The 19681-nt window shown below is 33.3% G+C and overlaps 2 protein-coding genes across 4 annotated transcripts; both read right to left on the bottom strand.

Annotated features, from left to right (window-relative positions):
• Positions 1 to 248: 248 nt before the first annotated feature.
• On the bottom strand, positions 249 to 6657 carry LOC122610000. Of its 3 annotated transcripts, none has more exons than XR_006325439.1 (9): positions 6432 to 6657; positions 4901 to 5714; positions 4393 to 4511; positions 1774 to 3156; positions 1458 to 1686; positions 1199 to 1361; positions 1038 to 1107; positions 781 to 955; positions 249 to 470 (listed from the first exon to the last, which is right to left on the bottom strand). XR_006325439.1 is itself a non-coding variant. In XM_043782974.1 (8 exons), the coding sequence occupies exons 2-8, from the start codon at positions 5657 to 5659 to the stop codon at positions 874 to 876; spliced, it is 2805 nt and encodes a 934-aa protein (XP_043638909.1). In that variant the 5' UTR covers positions 5660 to 5714; positions 6432 to 6657; the 3' UTR covers positions 587 to 873. The 3 variants fall into 3 exon arrangements, 1 of the variants encoding a protein (XP_043638909.1); XR_006325440.1 differs by having other exon boundaries at positions 470 to 560; XM_043782974.1 differs by lacking the exon at positions 249 to 470 and having other exon boundaries at positions 587 to 955.
• A 6641-nt stretch (positions 6658 to 13298) lies between these two features.
• Positions 13299 to 14103, bottom strand: LOC122585245 (uncharacterized protein At1g08160-like). Its single transcript, XM_043757363.1, has one exon. The coding sequence runs from the start codon at positions 14092 to 14094 to the stop codon at positions 13483 to 13485; it is 612 nt and encodes a 203-aa protein (XP_043613298.1). The 5' UTR covers positions 14095 to 14103; the 3' UTR covers positions 13299 to 13482.
• Between the last annotated feature and the right edge of the window lie 5578 nt (positions 14104 to 19681).

The following is a 19681-nucleotide window of genomic DNA, read 5'->3' on the forward strand; positions in this document are numbered from 1 at the left end:
CTAGTATAGCATGCTGTATGGTTAAGTTTGATATCTTTAGTTCTATGAAAATGCTAACTTAATTTTGGGTAAGCAATAACAGATTAATGTGAAGATTTGTAGGGTAGCAGTCTTTCCACATATGTAATTACATTTTATTCACAAAATTTGTTTATTCCTCACTCCTACTTTGTATGTGTGATTATGGTTGCTTTTGGTGTCGACTCCATTTAGTTCCAGCAAGATTCGTACTAAAACACATGATACCATGTTGCAACTAGAGCTGGGTATCATATTTCATGTAGTAAAAGAGCTATTGATGTATGAATTACAAGTCAATGTTTAAAGAATATCATGAACGTTTGACTAATAGGGACTGTAATAGAAGCTTCAAGACTTGGCAACATTATCTTGGTGACGTATCATCATGACATTATCTCAAAACTAAGCGGTGTGTCATTCAACAACACAATATGGCCAAGCATGGGCATCTGCAATTTATCACCACATAATGTTTAGGACTGCTGTTCGCTTGTTGTAACACCCAATTCAATTGACAAGAGAAGTAGTCAATGGAACGCCTATATAACAGGAAAAATGATTGATATGCCTAAAACATGTATTTTACATTCCCTATTAAGGAAAAGAAGACTAACGACAAAATATCAAGGACAAACAGAGAAGAGAAATCACCGGTCAGGCGCAAAAGATTGATTAGATTATGCATGTTTTTAGACACATATTTAGGCGCATCTATCATTGCCAGAAAAGCAAAAGTGCAAGAGATATCAGTACATTTACCTCATCGGAAATTCTCTGCCTCGTTATTCCAGGTGCTAAGTTTCCATTTTATGGTGTTAAATTTGTATAATAACTGTATGTGTTCACCTCAGCTTACGGGTGCCTAACACTTTCTTTTAACTTTGACCAGTTTACTTTCTCAGCACAGTTTGAGCATACGTACACATGTCCAGACCTAAAGTAAACATATCAAAAGTAGAAACATTTAGAGTTCGCCAAAACAATTTTGAGCTACAAATTTCCCTTCCTCATTTTACCTATCGGGTGAAGAGTCATCTTTAATATTGTTGTCACAACAAAGGGAGCAAGTTTGTAAACTACTCTCGCCTGAATTAACTCGATGGTCAGAAAAGTTCGCGTAAGATAAGAAGAAATATGAAACATAGAATGACTAGAAATTTGATGGAATGAGACGGACCAGAAGTGGACAAACGACTTAAAGCTGATGAAACCTCTTGTTGCATTGATCGTTGCAACTCAAGTTGCATGCTGATGCACGTCTCCAGAGTACTCTGCATACTATTCATACGTTCTTGAAGCTTAGCCATATCAAAACGTAGCCCATTGATGATATCCCATTCCTGGTCAATGTCAAACAGCATGATTGGTTTAAAACTTTGAATCCATATAAAAATGTAAAGGCAATTTGTGCAACACTTAGGAGGAGAAAAACTCACAACTCCAGAATGCTGATGAATGTCAGGGTAAGCAACTTCTGATAATTCAACTGTCTCGGTAACATCCTCATTTTCATCTACACTCTGCTGATCAAGATGTTGCTGCTCCTGATCAAGCATCCAGTCATCATTAGATTCTAAGGCCTGATCTCGGCGTTCCGCATAGGATTGTACCACTTGATCCAATCTCACACGGAAATCACTTTGAAGAAGATTAGATACCCTTCTCCTATATGATCAACATTTGTCTCAGTTTAAAGTATTTAATTAAGAAATGAAGTGATTAGATTTTAGTGATTAGATAATAAATATGAACCTGTTCATAAGTTCTCGAAGCTCTGGCCTGTTTCCGTTATCATCACCAGAGGTATAGAATACGCTTGTTGTAACCACCAAAGGAGATTCCTGATAAGAAGTTCCTACACCACACCAATTCTCAAGTGATTCTTGAAAATCATTACCTGCTGCTTCTTGGTACCATTCATCTTCATTTCTAACTGAATTTGCATCCGAACTCTCAAATATCTCAGTATTTGTCAACTGATCCCATTCACTACCATTTTCTTCTATAGTTGGCTCCTGCCACACTTCTGTTTCTACAGAACCTTCTCGCAAAGATGAGGTTTCTGAACTGGTTAATGAACGATGGTCAAGTGACTCGTTAACTTCTAGTTCCTGCATGCTTAACAGATACTGACCACGTGCTGGGATTTCAATCGCCAAAGTTCGTTGAGATGGTTCGATATAATAAGCACCATGGCTTCTTTCCACTGAGCCATCCTGGTCCTGGTCCCTGTTTTCAGTAACTTCAACAGGTGGTGGTGGTGGTGGTGGTTGTACCTCGTTTTCCAAAACTCCATGCCTTTCTTCAACAGATTCAACTTCATTTTCTGTTAACTTTGCAGACGAACCCTTGTTTACCTTGGTATTGGTCAAATCGTCCCATTCACTATCATTTTCTTTTATAATTTGTTCATGTCTCTCTGTTTCAACAGGAACATCTTGACAGGCCAAAATCCCTCTACTGGTTTCTGAATTATTCAAATGGTCAAATGCCTCATCAACTTGTAGTTCCTCCGCAGTGAGCTGATACTGCCATTGTGCTGCGCTTTCAAGCTCCAAGATTTGTTCAGAAGGTTCGATATGAGGAGCCCTATGGTTACATTCCACTAAACCATTCTGATCCCGGTCCTGGTCCTTGTTTTCAATAATCTCTGTTGGTGGTGATTGTTTCTCTAACCCATTTTCCAAACCTCTTTCATGCCTTTCTTCTACAAGAATCTCATATTCTCTGGGACTTCTACATCGTTTAGGCTGAAACTGAGCTTGCGTTGGGTTTTCAAGCTTCAAAGCTCGTTGAGACGTCTCGACTGGATGATCACCATGATTAATTTCCAAATAGCTGTCCTGGTCTTGACCCGGATCCCTGTTTTCAAAATCCTGGGTTGGTGATTGTTGCCGTACCTCGTTTACCAAAACTCGTTCATGACTTTTTTGTATAGAAGCATAAAATACACCGGGACTTCGACGTGTTTTAGCGTTACTTTCGGTACTAGTGGTCTGAAATCCACTACCAATATCACCTAGTAACTGCTGAAAGTTTTCTCGATGATCTTTAATGTCAATGTCAGATGAGGTATCAGACTGAGGCCCATCAAGAGTTTGTTCATCGTCATCTGATCCAGACAGAAACCCTTTCCTGATTCAAATGATCCAACAGTCGTATATTATCAGTCGAGTAAGAAGAGTGAAATGAATAGACTATAATGTAGAATATGTAGATGCAAACGTATGTCTGTCTTGAGATTATCCAATGCTTCAGCAACCAAGAAGAATACAACACTTTTGCGTAAAATGAAAAATCAAGTTATAACTCAAACAGAAAAGCACCATTGGGTTAATAGCCCAATGGTAAGGAAGTCCCTCCATGAGGGCTTGGAGTTGGGGAGACCCAGGTTCAAGTCCTAGAAGGCAATATGTTGTCGTGCCTTTGGCGGACTATTGGGGGGGGGGGGGGGGGGGGGGCTCATATTAGGTATTGGGCGAGGGGGCTCTCTAGCGTGGACTCCCATAGGACAACATAGTCTAGACCCTACGTTGTGATATTCGATCCGCACCTTTCAAAAATAAAAACTCAAAACAGAAAAGCTATCACAGTATTATGAAAAACAAGGACGACAATTTGAAATAAGTTCGTATATGACACTGGCAACCCCCCAAAATTATACTTAGTAGGATTCAAACCTTAGACCTCTTGAAAAAAATCTCAAAATGTTCACTGGGGGAATTTGTAAATGTATTCTAAACATACCAGAGACCATCATTGTATACTTCCAGAAAGCTTCAGTACATAGTAATTTAGATAAAGAATCATGATCCTCAACACTGCAGTAATGTTAGGTATATTTTTATTGAAAATAATGCTCCCATTCTAGAACTATGTAGCTATGTTATCAGTACCATATGATACTAGGTTACTTCACAGTCCATGACACATTGGTTTTGAGTTGGTTCCCCACAGATACAACATGGTTTCAGTAGATATAATTTCACATTTGCAAACCCTCATGGCCACAGAGCCACATGCGGTACACGTCAAACCCAACACCCCACTTTGAAATCTCAGGAGAGTACTATAATTCAAAAGAACCCCATACTGAATTCTAGTGTAAATGTGTAACAAATACTTGAAAATGATATCTGTATGCCTATTCAAATTTACAGACTCATGGTCCTCAGTGGCAACTGACCAGCATTGGTTTTCTTTTTTAAATAATACATTATGAACACAAAGGGTTATGGTATCTAATTACTCTATATGGATGGAACTTCAATGGAAAGCATAACTAGAAAAAGTTCTAATTGAGTGCATCATTAAGGGTATGCTTTCCTGCATTTCAGCAGATGTTGAAAAGGTAATGAAAACAGAACATACCTTAGATCAGATACAGTGTTACTTTGCCTCAATAGCCCCAACTCTTTTGTTGCAGTAGAACTTGGCTTTTCATCTTGTACAAAGCTTTGGTTCCGCAGAAACCTACCTCTAAACAATGCCTAGAACAAAGAAAATACCTCAAAATCATAGGAAAGCATAACAACTCTACATACAAATGTTTAATATTCAAACAAAGCAATCTATATCCAAATTCAGCCCCTTCGAAAAGAATCTATTCAGATAAGTAGTACCCTCCCTGTGCACTTATGGATCGCCAAACTGTCATGAAAATATCATAGATAGTGTTCCAATTATTTGCATCCAACTTCAACACCTTAATCATGAACCTCTAAATGTCTAAAAAACTAAAAATATAAATCTATCTAGACATCACAAATTCAGGCAAATATTATTAAACCAATCTATCCTTAAGGCTCTGTGTTCTCGAGTGCAACATATGATATATGAACAAACACATTAAGAGTAAATAAAAAAAGAATGTGCAAACCTGTATACGGTTCCGATGAGAAAATTTTGATACCAACTGACTTTCCAACAAAATCTGCATTTCTTTTGCCCTTTCCGTCTCAAACCTGGCTAGTAAGTCAAGAAATGCCTGTCTGCCTCGGACGGGCCTTCGTACACCACCCCGAGTATGATCGACACCTGATCCACCACATACTTGTTCGACCTGACAACCAGTTTCTGGAGCTTGTTCATCAATGACAGGGCGGCCAGTTTCTTGCTGAGGGTTTGACTCTATCCATTGCCTAACTGCCCTCACCTTCTTGCATTCAGTTTCACAAGGCGATTGATCCCTAGAAATGTTGGTCTTATGTGAAACATTCCATGCCGCAGTCCCACTACCATTTTTACTTGCCCACTCACGAAAAACTTGCCTCACACGCTCTTTGTCAGCTACACCAATTGCAGAACGCTGTATGCACAAGTTCACATTATTCTCTTGTCCACTCTGAATTTCCATCTGGTTCTGGTCCCTGGGACGCTCATTTTCGGCTTCACTGGTAGTTACTGACACATCTTCACTTTCAGCACCTTCTGACGAACATGAGCATTGACTTCCTGTATTACCATCTGCCATCCCACCAGTTTGTTGTCTTTGAGTCTCCCTGGTTCTGTTTTCACTTTCGAGATCCCGCCACATTTTCCGGATAATAGATGTCCGGGTTAGTGATACAGAAGAATAATTTTCCCCAAGATAAGGAGCTTCAAGAACCGAAACATTATTAATCCCAGCAAGAGCCATTTTTCTACCTTTAAGCTCTACTGTGCTACACTAATAACTGCGGTCATCCCATATCCTGAGTCCAATTCAAAATTCAAAAAGTAAATACGGCAGTTTATTACAAATCATTAAAATATATTCAAAGTTCATAAAACAACTTAACTACCCCATTAAAACACATTAAAACATATACGTAGTACAATTTAGATTAGTTTTAAAACCGCACCAAAAATGTGATATTTAAATAGTCATAACTTGTATTAATTTTGGTACAGCAACTGTTAATTTTTAATCACAAACTTTAACCCTAATCATTTGTACATTTTCCCTCTAATTAACGAATCTACATCAATAACAAATCTACAATTTCATATTTTCATAAAAACAACATCATAAACTTATAAGTTATAACTTCATCAGATTTATATCAATAACATAATCACACACACACACACACACACATATATATATATCGAGATGATAACAATAAAAATCCACCTATAACTACAAAATTCAGGTAAGTATTTCCATGGATATCACATTCATAATCCAAACAACAAATCAATTAACAAACTATGTATACAGTAATATCTATACAAATATAAACAAACAGAAGATGAAATCTCAACTTATATTTCTACTTATGATACAAATATATAGATATATAGATATGTGTGTGTACAACCACAAGAGAATATAAAATCAAATAAAACATATGTATATATACATGGCAGTGTATGTATATACTAACCGGAAGAGATTAAGAACGGATTTAAAGGAAGGTCAAACAAACCTGTGAGAAGGAAGTTCTTCAATATGACTATATGTATCTATCTATGTAAGAAAATTCTTCACCGAAATTGATGGAAAGAAAGTCTTGGAATAGTCAAAGTCTAAATAGTCGCATCAAACATTAGATACAGAATGTGTATGTACATGTGTGTGTAAGAAAGATGGAAAGAAAGAGAAAGAGAAAAAAAGAGTAAATGTGGGAAGAGGGAAACACGTTAATCGGTTGGGAGAGAGATAGAGAGAGAGGTGCATAAAATTATGGCAGGAGCTATTGATGACGGGTAAATATGGCAATGGACTATTCTGTCCTTCTAGGAATTTTCATACCCTTTTTTATTTATGTTTTTTAGTTTTCAACTTTACATTTTTATTTTAATTTGGCGTGGAACGTGGACTTGCCTTTTCACTTACTTCACTACGCGATTTATGGATTCTTGAATTCAACGGTAAGATGGGTAGATGACTCATGAACTCTTTTAGGCCAGTAGGGGAAGGGGGTGGGTAAACATCCAACATATTTACTACTTCTTTTTTTTTTTTTCCCTTCTTTTTATCCTTTCTTTTTTAGCTCTAATAATTTTCTACAATAAGGTAGATATGACACATCAATACATGTAACTACAATTCGTTGACCATAAGTAAAATTGGTAATTAGTAATTGACATTGTAAGAGATATGCGTAAAGTCAGACATACATACAAAAATAAAATTTTGTTATATGGAATGCCACCTTTTAAAATCAAAGCATGTTTATTGACAATGATAATAAAAATTACTAAAATAAATAATGTAACTACAATTCGTTGACCATAAGTAAAATTGGTAATTAGTAATTGACATTGTAAGAAATATGCGTAAAGTCAAACATACATACAAAAATAAAATTTTGTTATATGGAATGCCACCTTTTAAAATCAAAGCATGTTTATTGACAATGATAATAAAAATTACTAAAATAAATAATGATAGTGCTATAATATCTCGATACGTATAATTACCATAATGCGAACTTTAATAATTTCGGCTGAAAACAAATTTTAAAATTTTAATAGACTTATCTATAATATAACACGAACAAAAGTCCATAACAAGTTAATTTTACGGGTTTCATTTGCTGTATCTATACCTTTGTCTAATCATAAGTGATGAATCCATGGAAAATATCAGATAAATTTTTCACATTATGAAGTATCAAATAATAGAAGAAATCAAGAAATGTAAGATGTTAGATGGTGTTATACCGTATACCATATACAACGGGGAGTGATATTTGTACCACCACTATCAATTAATGTATCACAATCATGCATTACTTACTTGTACAGTCATCTATAATACATATACATTATGGTACATTAATCAAAAGTGAGGTTACTAATATCAATACTCATATACAATAGATCAGAGGGATGAACCTTAATGAAAAAGACACGTAAAAAAACATCTTATTATATTAGACAAATCATAAGTAGCAATAAATATGAAAAATAAACTTATACATCCACCTATATACACCATAACTGCAATACAAACAAAACAAAAATCCAAAAAGGATCCATCAAGAAATGGCATACAACAAATAGCGTGTACAAATATCGTACACTTGTGTGTGATTTTCTGATTTTTCTCAAATCTCCACCAAGTATGAATTTGATGATACGAGCAATATGAAATTCATTATTAATTTCTAGTATTTAGTACGTGTGTATTTTATATATAGATGTCTAACACTCTTACGGCTTACCTCTCAAACCAACATTTCCTATGTGACCCTTTAGTTTTTATTGATTTGACACGCATGTTTAGGTGAAATTACATCAAAATTAATTAAAATGTTAATGTGAATTGCAAACTTTTTTTTTTATGGATGTGACATAGACGTAAATTTTGGTTCGACTCGAAAACATGATTTTTTAACTCATAAATTGAAACGTGATTCAACTCTTAATAGTCATGACATTTTCAAATATAAAGTAATATAGTATAGTTATATACGTGGCGTCCTTATAAACAAAATATAAATTTATTATCTTAATATATTTATCAAAATATACATATTCGATAGTTTCGAGTCATAAATTTATAGTTTATCTACATTTTCAAAATAAAAATAATCAAAGATACATAAATAACACATAAAAATAATGTAACAATAAATATAATTTACGAATAGTAAGAATCGACTTGTGATTTGAGTTTAACAACTATGTAAGTAGGTTGTAAACTTTATTAACAAATCTTTATTTGTATGTTTAGCATTTATCAATTTGAAAACCGCATATACCTACGCACATTTGAAATGTGTTCTTGTTTAACAATGTTTATTTTTAATATGAATTTATATGCATTTTGATGACGTGTTGCTTTTGCACATGCTTTCTTTCCTAGTGGCTAAATATATGTGGACACTGGAGTACTGGACCTTTGATCGATCGGATAAAAGATCGTTTAATGATCACTTCTATGTTTTTCTTAAGGAAAATGATTGATTTTTCTAAAAAAATAGCATAAAAATCCTTTTAATACCATAGATATTTGATATGTATAATCCACTAATTTTTTTTCTTCATTTCCCTTTGATTTTTTCATGTGGCATAATTATCTAATGATTAGGAGGATTTTTAGATTATTTGCTTAGAAGGATTAATTATTTTCTTGGCCTTTTCTTAAATGTATATATTTTTTTATATTGAATAATAAAATAATTGTAATTTGTAAGAGGGAGACAGTCAGACCGTTGCTACAAACTGTGAATTGGATTTCTTGCTAAGTATGTTGAAATGACTTATTGGCTGGGGCGGGGTTGTTGGAATGTTTGTGTACTGAATATTGTCGGGGTATGAATGTAATTATGTCCCTTTTTATTGGCTCGATGGATGGTCGACGTATGTCAATTAAGCAAAGCATTACCATGTTGAATATTTTTATTCCAAGTTCTAAGTGCATGTGCCATCTACATGTGATGATAGTTGTCATTCGTCAATGACTCATTCTATTTTGTTTGCCTTTTCTTGTTAAAAAAATTAGTACGATAAAAAGAAATTAGAATCCTCCTTATCATGTTTAATTTGACAATTGACAACTTGTAATTACTCTAGCGTTAAAAAGAAGTACACAAATATAAATTAAAAGAAAGTGAACAAACTACATTTCTTGATAAATAGTTACAAAAAAAACCTTCTAGATTGTTTGTTTATTTGTTTTTTAGTTAACTTAACAAATGAACATAAAATATTAAAATGTGACTCATTCAATTTGTTTACATCTAGAAAATCGTCACCACACTTCACCATACTAGGAGCAAATATATAAGGATGACCAACATATAACCTGATGCATAAAAACGAGAAAAGTCATTGTTTTAGATCCAACATATTACTTTTTACCATTTTAGTTATTCACCTTTTATAAGTTCAATTGAAATATTAGAATACAACTTTTTATTTTTTCACCACTTTAATCATCCATCATTTTTTTATTTTAAAATGAGATGTAACATATCATTATTTTACATTTTAATTAGTCACATACGTATCCACTTTTTATTTTTGTTAGAATGAAAGCGCTAATATTTACCCATTATAATACCTTGTATACCCTTTTTAAGATAAGATCAGTACTTATATTTTATTTTAACATATTTTGATTTTTAACTTTAACCTTCTTGATCACAGTAATAGATTTTTTTTTTAATATTACTATTATCAAAAATTAAAGGTGAGTGATTAAGGTAGGCGACTAGTTAAAGTGGTAAAAAAAGTGAAAGATGAGTCATTAAAGTGGTCTAAAGGGTGAAAGATAGGTGACTAAAGTGGTAAAATGGTGAAAGGTTTAATCCTATTTAGCAAAGTTAAATACGAGTATGAGTTACTAAATTGGTAAAAATATGAATTATCGAGTCTAAATGAGTGATTTTTCCCCATGAAAAAATATATAAAAAAAAAAAGTCATGATCATCTCAAGTTCAAACTTGATATATCACACTCAATGTTTTGAAAGAGGAATAAAACATTCATTCGTAATACATCCCTTTATAAAATTTTATTTATAATTTGTTAGCAAACTTTTCTATTATAAAATATTTTTTTTCCTGCCCTTTCACAATCCCCTCAACTTGATAGATCAAACTGATCATCAACTTGAAATGATTTTAATCCTAAAAACAATGTTATAGGTAGTCATTTTATGATAGTTTTTGGGTAGGGTTACCCTATTAATGATCGTATTTTCGAGCGGATTAGTAAGGGGTTTTCCTCCCATTGTGTATTTGAAATCAACCTTTCTACTTCGAGGAAGCTCTATAGCGCCACTACAACAAAAATGTCAATTGCTCACAATTATTTCCTCGCATTTCTAAAAAGTGCGAAAAAATATGTTAATTTGTTCACATTTAAAATTGTATAAAAAAATTCACACTTAGAAGTGTGAAAAAATTAATAAAGACATATTTTTTTTACAAGTATAAATGATAAACAAAATATTCACACTTAAAAGTGTGAGGGCTAATTTGTCACACTCAAATTCTTCGCACTTCCTCTTGTGTGAGGAAATTTGGTGTCACATGTTACTTCCACACTTTTAAGTGTGAACAATTATATATTTTTACATACTTGAAAATGTGAACTTTTTGTTTCTACATATTTAATTGTGAAAAAATTTTGATCCTTCAACTTTATTTACACTTTTAAATGTGAGTTTTTTTCTACACATTTACAAGTGTGAACAAATTAACAATTTTTTAAACATTTTTAAAAAGTGCGAAGAAATGAGTGTTAAGATATAATATATTTGTTGTAGTGCGCGGACCCGGTTAAGACAACGTATGCTAGACCTTTCTCTGACGTATCGGACACATGAGTTTCAAACGAAATTCACCTTTCAAAAAATAAATCTATTGAATTAGTATTCGAGTATTTGAAGCACATGAGATTTAAATGGCATTGGTATTGAGAAGTATCAATTTTTTTAGTGTAATGGCTTAAACAGAATGGAATACGATGCATCTAGTGTTACTGTGTTAGTGTTTGTGTTGGAACTTAAAGCGATTTGCATTATTACATCTTTTCTTTCTATAAAATAAACAGAAAGTAGTTGTTGCATAATAATACTTAGGGGGCTAATGATATTAATTGGTATGTGGACCGTGTTCGGCTCAAAATGTATAATGGTTGTATTCTTTATAGAAATGCTAATCCCCTTCCATTTTGAATAGCTAACTCATAATAAAGTACATAGTTTTGAAGTCATGATGGTAACCTACCATTGGACATATATTAATTTATCATATAAATACTTTCTTGCAAAACACTTTTGACCCACAAAAAAAGTTCAATGTTTACAAAAGTTCATACACTGTATTTAGTATAAGGATTCTAAAACCGTATATAATGGCTATTATTATAATTATGTACAAGTGTATCTATGGCGGGGGGTGGGGGGAGAAAATCTATGTTGGGGATCTACTAGATTATAAATTGATCCAACAAATTCGTCTTGACCAACTATTCACATTGTATGTTTAATTAACTAGCTAGGGGAGAAGAGAAAGAACACAAGTTGGCTGATAGCCAACAATCTGCAATCAATCAATGTTCCCATTGATATTTTGGAATTTGGACATACAGATGGACACTTTGAGGCTTTGAGCGTAACACTGTTTGTGTTAGTAACATGTATCAATATTTTGTGCCGTTAACTTCAGTATTAGTGCATGGAAAACATACTAACTTTCACCAACAACGTACAACACGCCAAAATATTTTGGCGATCTTTTTATAAGGGTAATCGGCACAAGTATATGATAGTACTATCGCTCTAAACATTGTCCATTGGATCATATTAAAAATATGTTTTGAGGAAACCGTGCTAAAGACAAACAACGTGTTTTTTTTTGCATTAAATTATGTATTCTTTTAACTAGCTTCTTTTGTTTGTTTAAACCATCTGGATCGGTTAACTTTCTCTTTTTCTTTACGTTTTTATATCTATTGTATTGTAATATACTTTGATTATTATAAGTCTCTAACCGGGGAACCGTATACAAGTAATTAAAATATGTTCCCAACATATCGAATCCCTCACATACTAATTTTTGTCATTATACTCATATCAAAATTTTAAGAGAAGATATATAGCAATGTTTACTAGAATTTGAAGAGTACTGTACTACTGTTTAATAAATCAACTTACTAGGGCAAGCTATTTGTTGTTCGTCTAATTGGTTATTGGTCTATTGAACAAAGTCGTCCTTTTTGGTTGTGTTATTTTAACTAACCACTTACCACTTTATTTATACCTAGAGATAGAGATAGTCCGGGATAGATTGATTATACAAGGCCTATCGAGCCATATGTTGTAATCAGCCCAACTGCCAAAGGGCCCTTATTTGTACATTAAGGGCCGTATCGATAAAATTTTAAAACGACTGTTTAAACTTTAACATCCAAATAAATATAGCTTGTAGTTTGTTAAATATGATGAATATTTGTAAAATAAATAAAATATATGCTCTGAAAGCATAATAGATAATAGCCGGATAACGTTGCATATCCATGTCTTTTTGGGTTAAATCATTTTTTATACATTAAGTTTAATTAAGCCCACTACTAATTGCATTAAAACATTTATTCATCAAGTAAAATTGTAAGATAATGAATCCCTTGGGGTTTTCCCTTCTCATTCATCTCAATTTATAGAATTACAAATTACAATTAACTATCTTCAAATTATTACATTCGACTACCTCGAAATCTAAACTAATACATATACGGTCTAATAAAAATAACTCAAAACTAACACCACGTTGCATATGTATGTGGCTGTGTGCACGGTTAAGTACTGTAAGACTGTGCAGTATAAATCATCAAAATTGTAAAGCATATAAGCATTCATTCAATAATATAAGAAAACATACAAGTAAATAAGCATACAAATAAATAAATCACACTTACAAATTTTTATACTAGTAAACAACATCAACAAAATGAAAAGAAAAAGGGAAAAAAGAATATGAAAAAAAATGTAACAAATGCTCGTACGATTCAACCCAGCAATCAAATATCAACATCACACTTGGTCGATTGAAAGCCTTTTGAGGAAGTCGAGAAATGAACCAAAACAGGTTCACATGTTACTTTCAAGCGGTAATGTCTTGATTTCCACACTCCCACCTTGAACCTTATTCTAGCTCTCAGCTTCACAATCATCTCAATTCGACCCGACGACCTCTCCGCCTTGATGTCTCGTGCAGTTTGTTCAGGCAATGCCACATCACATGATGCAAGATTATTCAACTTAAAAATGGTTGTGTTTCTTTTGGGCTGGTAAAATGGATCAATAGTCCCTCTGCTAACCGCCTCATCGTCATATAAAACTGATAAATCAACTTTATCGTAGTAAACGGATACTTTTTTGTTAGGATTGTGTGCACGAAGGATAAAGCTGTAGGTCGCATTTAGGTGGTTGTGATGGGTTAAATTGTAGTTGTTGATAGAGGCATCATCAATGTAGTAGACTAGCTTTTTCGGTTTGATGGTTAACCAAATAATGAGAACTGTTAGACCAACTAGGACTATTAGTGCAAGCAAGACTATTGCTATGAGTCTTACTAACCTGGAATGTCCTGGCACTATCGGATTTTGGTTTTCGGTTTTAGTGATGGCCATAATTTTGGGTGAATTTGACAACTTAATTGTTGAAGTTAGTCTTGGCTTTATATAGAATGCTAAAAGGTGGGAATTGTGTGTCAAGAGAATGTCTTGCAACCAAGTCTTTCTTTCTTTTTCTTTCCATCAATAGATCCCCTTCCCTTTGCTTTTATCATGTTATGAATAACTATAATATATATTCACATGATACATGTATATCTATACAAACTTAATCCAGTGTTACTAATGTTCTTTGGTAATTAAGTTAAGTATATATATGTTCCAAAACACCTTAAATTGGACATATGTGTGTGATTATCTCAATTTTCAGTTGCCCTAAAGCAAGTCATACATACACTGATGTTACAAAAAAAATATATTTAAGCTACACTGAATTTCAATTGACATTCTAATATGTTTCCTGGTTTTCTAAAGAATGTAATATCATAAGCAAGTAACTTATCTTGATAGTTAATACCATAACTCATTTAATTTTATACAATCACATATTTAAATATGCATTTCTTTTATATTATCATTGTTTGTGGCTTATTGCTTGTGTTAAAAAAGGGCTAGCTGTGAATGATGCTTAACTTGAAGATGGAGAAAGAAGGAATAGTTAGATCTTTCAAGTGATCCTTTTATTCATTCATGTTTGGAATCGGCAACTTTTATAGATCCTCTCTTGATCTTGAAGATTTGCAAGAAAACCCCTTTTCTTAATTTGAATTTGTCTACAAGAAGCAACATAAATCTTATTTCAACATTTCTTTTCGATTCTCAATTTGATTACAGCTTAGATTTCATCGTGTTATGTGGTAGACTTGTGGTTAGTTAGTGATTACATGTTCCTTTTGTCTTAAGTTCTATATGATTACGATACTATTCTACGACTATATTTATTTTTTTTAAAAGGTGAGTCTAGTTAGAAATTTCGTGTCGTGATATCGATCATTTGTTGTCTATTGTATTTTCTATGGTTGCGAGGTGTAACAAAAAATAAACCGTCCATTATGTGCTGTCATATATAAGTTGGATAGATAGCTTTGGATGACTATGTTAATAAAACTGATAAGTATGTTATAAGTACTTGTTAATTATACATGTTATAATTATGAGTTACCAAAAGTTATAGTATAGTAGTTTGTTTTAACAATGGGATCCTCATTTAGTCATACACTTAGCCCAATTGCCCAAAATATAGAAAACTTGGCTTCGGGCATATCTTTGGTGGCCAACTGGCCATGGTTGACGTTGCCTCATTAGAGGAATTTGCTAGCTTTTTCAACCAAGCCCAAAATTTATTTTATCGTATTTCAAGTTTAGCATATCATATGACATACACCTAAAGATGCACACAAGAACTGGTTTTTTAAAAAATGATTCAGAAAAACCGAAATTGAACCCGATCAAATCAGGATTTGACCAAAACTGGCTTTAATTTTTGGAAAACCCGACAGTTTGAAAAAAGTTTTGGTTTCCGGTTTCAAGCTCCATTGACCAAACCCGGATCGGCCCGGGTGGGGGCAAAACCCGACTTTTGTGCATGGCTACATAAACCATTTATCCCTTTTATGTTCAAGTTAGCCTTTGAGAGTCTCAAGCACTCAAGCATTCTTAGACATAAATTCATTTTTTTCTTTTCAGATAGTACGTCATACTTCTTAGTCCAAATAGCCGATTTCTTTATCGTAAAATAAATAAAACATTTATATTATTAATATTCAAATTTATTTATACTTCTTAGTCACATTATAAAGCATTTTCACCTTCCAAATTTTTTCAAAAAATAACTTGATATATTCAAACTATTGCTCGCTTTTATTCATTAATTTAACAACATACATTCCACAACCTTTAAAATAGTTACACTACTTTCCTTTTACATTAATAATCACACCGTCATTGCCACCACCGTTGTTATTGCCGCCACCACCACCCCTCGCCGGCACCACCGCCACCCAGGGCCATCCCATGGATTTTAGAGGCTCTGCACTACATTAAATATATGGATTTTTAGTTTAAAAAAATTATACTAAGTGAAAGGTATTGGAGAAGATTTTTTGTTTCATTTATTTGTTAAGCTCGTCATAGTAATAGCATATGCAGATAAAATAACCGGATTTTATATGAAGAAGTTCTTCTAAAGCATTACCAAAGCAAATTCAAAAGGTTATTGATATCATTTACGTATTTCCTCTTTTTATAGAATAACAACTTCTAACAGAAACACAATATCACATTGTAATCGTTGGTATTATAAATATGAATATTTAATATTAACAAACAAATAATTGAACTTTTGGACCCCTAAACACAACTAGCCTTGTTCGTTTGCGCATGTTGAACACTATCAAATCTGGCCCTGCCGCCACCGTCGTCGACGCCACACCACCACTCGTGCGGGCATGTGTTTATACCTCTTTATAAAGCAGCTACTCCTCCCCCTTTTCTCAAAAAGTCACCCGATGTATCTATTTTACCCTTATTTTTATTATTCATTAAATTAAACATTTTCACTTAATATACGAATAATACCCTTAATGAAATCATTTAAAACACAGATTTCCAAACCCCTAAAATAACTGCACTCCCTCATTTTACATTAATTACTTTTACATTAATAACCACACCATCACCCATTGTTGTCACCACCCGCTGTCGCCGCCACCACCAAACTGTTGCCACTATTAACATTGTCACCTTATCACACAGAAAATATGAGAATTAAACTAATTATAGAAGCTATAAACATATAGTTATGTTTTTGTGCTTATAATACTAGGGGATGCTAATAAGCTGACGTACAGTTCAAGTATGGCTTCAATAGCGAAAAAAGTTCTATCTGATTTGAATCAATAAAGCATTCTTAGTTCAGTTCGGTAGAACGTGGGTCTCCAAAACCTAATGTCAACAATTGCATTTTGTATACCCAGTAATTAAGAATCAAACTTATCAGGTGTAATTTTGTACTAGATATAATCAAGTTTCATCAAAAATCGACTTATCGAGTTTCAGTTGGGTTTCATTCTTTAAGTTATATACCTAAAACTACTCCAACACCGAATAATTTTATTTGGTTATGATCAAAATAAAGAACAGATCCAAATAAAACAAACTCAAATATTTCAAATCTAATTGGATTGGACAATTTTTCCAGTGAAACCAAATAATGAAAACTTTAATAAAAAAAGATTAATAAAAAGAAAACTAAATTTATCCTAACATAAAACTCACATGATACAAATGATTTAGTGATTTTTTATTTTGTTTTTCATCATCTTTATGAGTCTCAATATTGTTTTTAATAAGGTTGAACTCTGATACATATAAGTTAAGTAATTTTTGATTTTGTTTTTCATATTATGAGTCTCAATATCATTTTTGATAAGGTTAAGACATAGAAAAACTTAAGTCAACTAAGATATTATATAATAAAAAATACCAAATTTCAGAGGGAATTTGTCAGACCTGAAAAACTGAGCATTTTGTTGTGGATAGGGATGACAACGTGTCGGGTATGGGTCGGGTTTAGCTAATCCCGGATAGAGGTGCAAAAAATAACTGGTTAACCTAACCGATTCGAAAGTTAACCAATAACCAAAACCAGTTAGGAACCGGTAAGGTACAAACCGATTATAGGTTATCAATAACCGACAGTTATTAATCGATTCCCACTTTCCAAACCAAAAACCGATTTATAACCGGTTATTTTTTATAATTATAACCGATTAACCGGTTATTTAATATACATATAGATTTCAAAAATACTTTATGAATGTATCTGAGAAATCATATTCTAGTATCTTTGGAACCTCTAATAAAGCAAGAAAGAAGTGACTCATCAAACCAAAAACTAAGTTGTTGTTTTTCCATTTCTTAACGATAAACACCAATAAATAACAACTTTATCACATATCTTATTTTTATTGAAATTGAGGATTTAGGGTCTTCAAGTTTCACACTAGCCACCATCCATCGGCTATACCCAAATCGAAAACATCAAAGCCACAACATCCCAAATCATTCAATCATGAATTCTTTATAAAAATCCTTAAAAAAAAAAAAAACTCAAAAAAAACTTTATGGTGAATCGAATATAGCAAAGCCACAACATCCCAAATCGATCCTTTTCTACTAGACTACTACTCTATTTCTGTTTCTTTTATGTTTCTGTACTGCTGCTATGTTTCTGTATAATGCAATAACCGAACTTTATGGAGAATCTGTAAGTTTATGTGTATGTTTAATGTGTTTCTGTTGGTCTTTAGTCTTTATTTCTAGTTTTCAACTTCTCTAATCTTTTTCGGTTAATAAAAACCGAAATAGGTTAACCACTATCGGTTAACCGGTTTTTATTAACCGAGATCGGTTTGATAGGTTATGGTTTTTACATGTACAAACCGGTTATTAACCGGTACCGGTTAACCGTAACCGGTTATTTTATATTTTAAAAAAAACCGGTTTCGGTTATTGTAAATAAAAATCCGAACCGATTAACTGATTGTTGTACCTTTAATCCCGGACTCGAACCCGATTAAAAAACCCCATCTTAAACCCAGACACGGACCTGACGGGTCCTTGTTTGCTCACTAACCGCCGGATAACGGGTTTCCCTATGATTTTTTGAAGTTAGGATTATTCATTACATTATACACTTTATATGTCACCTATTCTGCTCGAGAATATATATTATACATCACCTTCAAATTGAGTCCACTACCATATACTTATATTTAAAGAGCCTTCATTTTTAATATTCACATGTATTTATTTTAGAAAAAATGACGGAAATACTAAAATTCTTAAAATTGGATAAATCATGGTTGAATGTTTGATTCAAGAACAGAAATAATATGATTTATATGTAAACATTCCATTACTATGTAATATAAAATATACAACTTGGGTATATGGGTGCGGGGCGGGTCCCGAATATACGGGGCTGGTCCCGAATATACGGGTCGGGTATGCGGGGCTTTTTTGAATGTCGGATCTGGACCTGTTAAAAATAAATAAATCAAAACCACTGAAAGAACCAGACTCGATAAACCTAAAACATAAGAATGAGGACTCCCCACTGCGTTGCAGTGGAAATCCTCGGCCAGAATTTGAACATGCCCCACTGCGCCGCAGTGGGTTCGACACATCTCCCACTGCGCCAGAGTGAGAATAACCAAAGTTGTTTCCGTGGAAATCCACTGCGCCGCAGTGGACCACCTGACAGCAACCCTAAAACTCATTTCGACCATGAACAACTTGTAACCTTCAAATTTCAAACCAACAGCTGAAAGACACATTCTAGAGGTTTATAACAACTTCATAGACACATTTTAAACACAATTACAACATAGTTTGTTTCATAAATCCAAGATCAACCCTAACGGGTCATTTACCCGTTTTGGCAACAATATCGCCCAATGCGACAATACCAACTTCCAAAAACTTTACAACTTGAGCATTTACAGAAATGTTACCGAAACATGACTCCAAAACAAAATGTACCATGAGCCAAAGGAGAGGGACAACTAGGTATCCATCCAAGGATGACCTAAATACCTTCAACAACTTCCAAAGGTTACTTCAAGCTCTAATTCAACTTTCT

The sequence above is a fragment of the Erigeron canadensis genome, chromosome 1 (genome assembly GCF_010389155.1).
Source record: "Erigeron canadensis isolate Cc75 chromosome 1, C_canadensis_v1, whole genome shotgun sequence".
NCBI lineage: Eukaryota > Viridiplantae > Streptophyta > Magnoliopsida > Asterales > Asteraceae > Erigeron > Erigeron canadensis.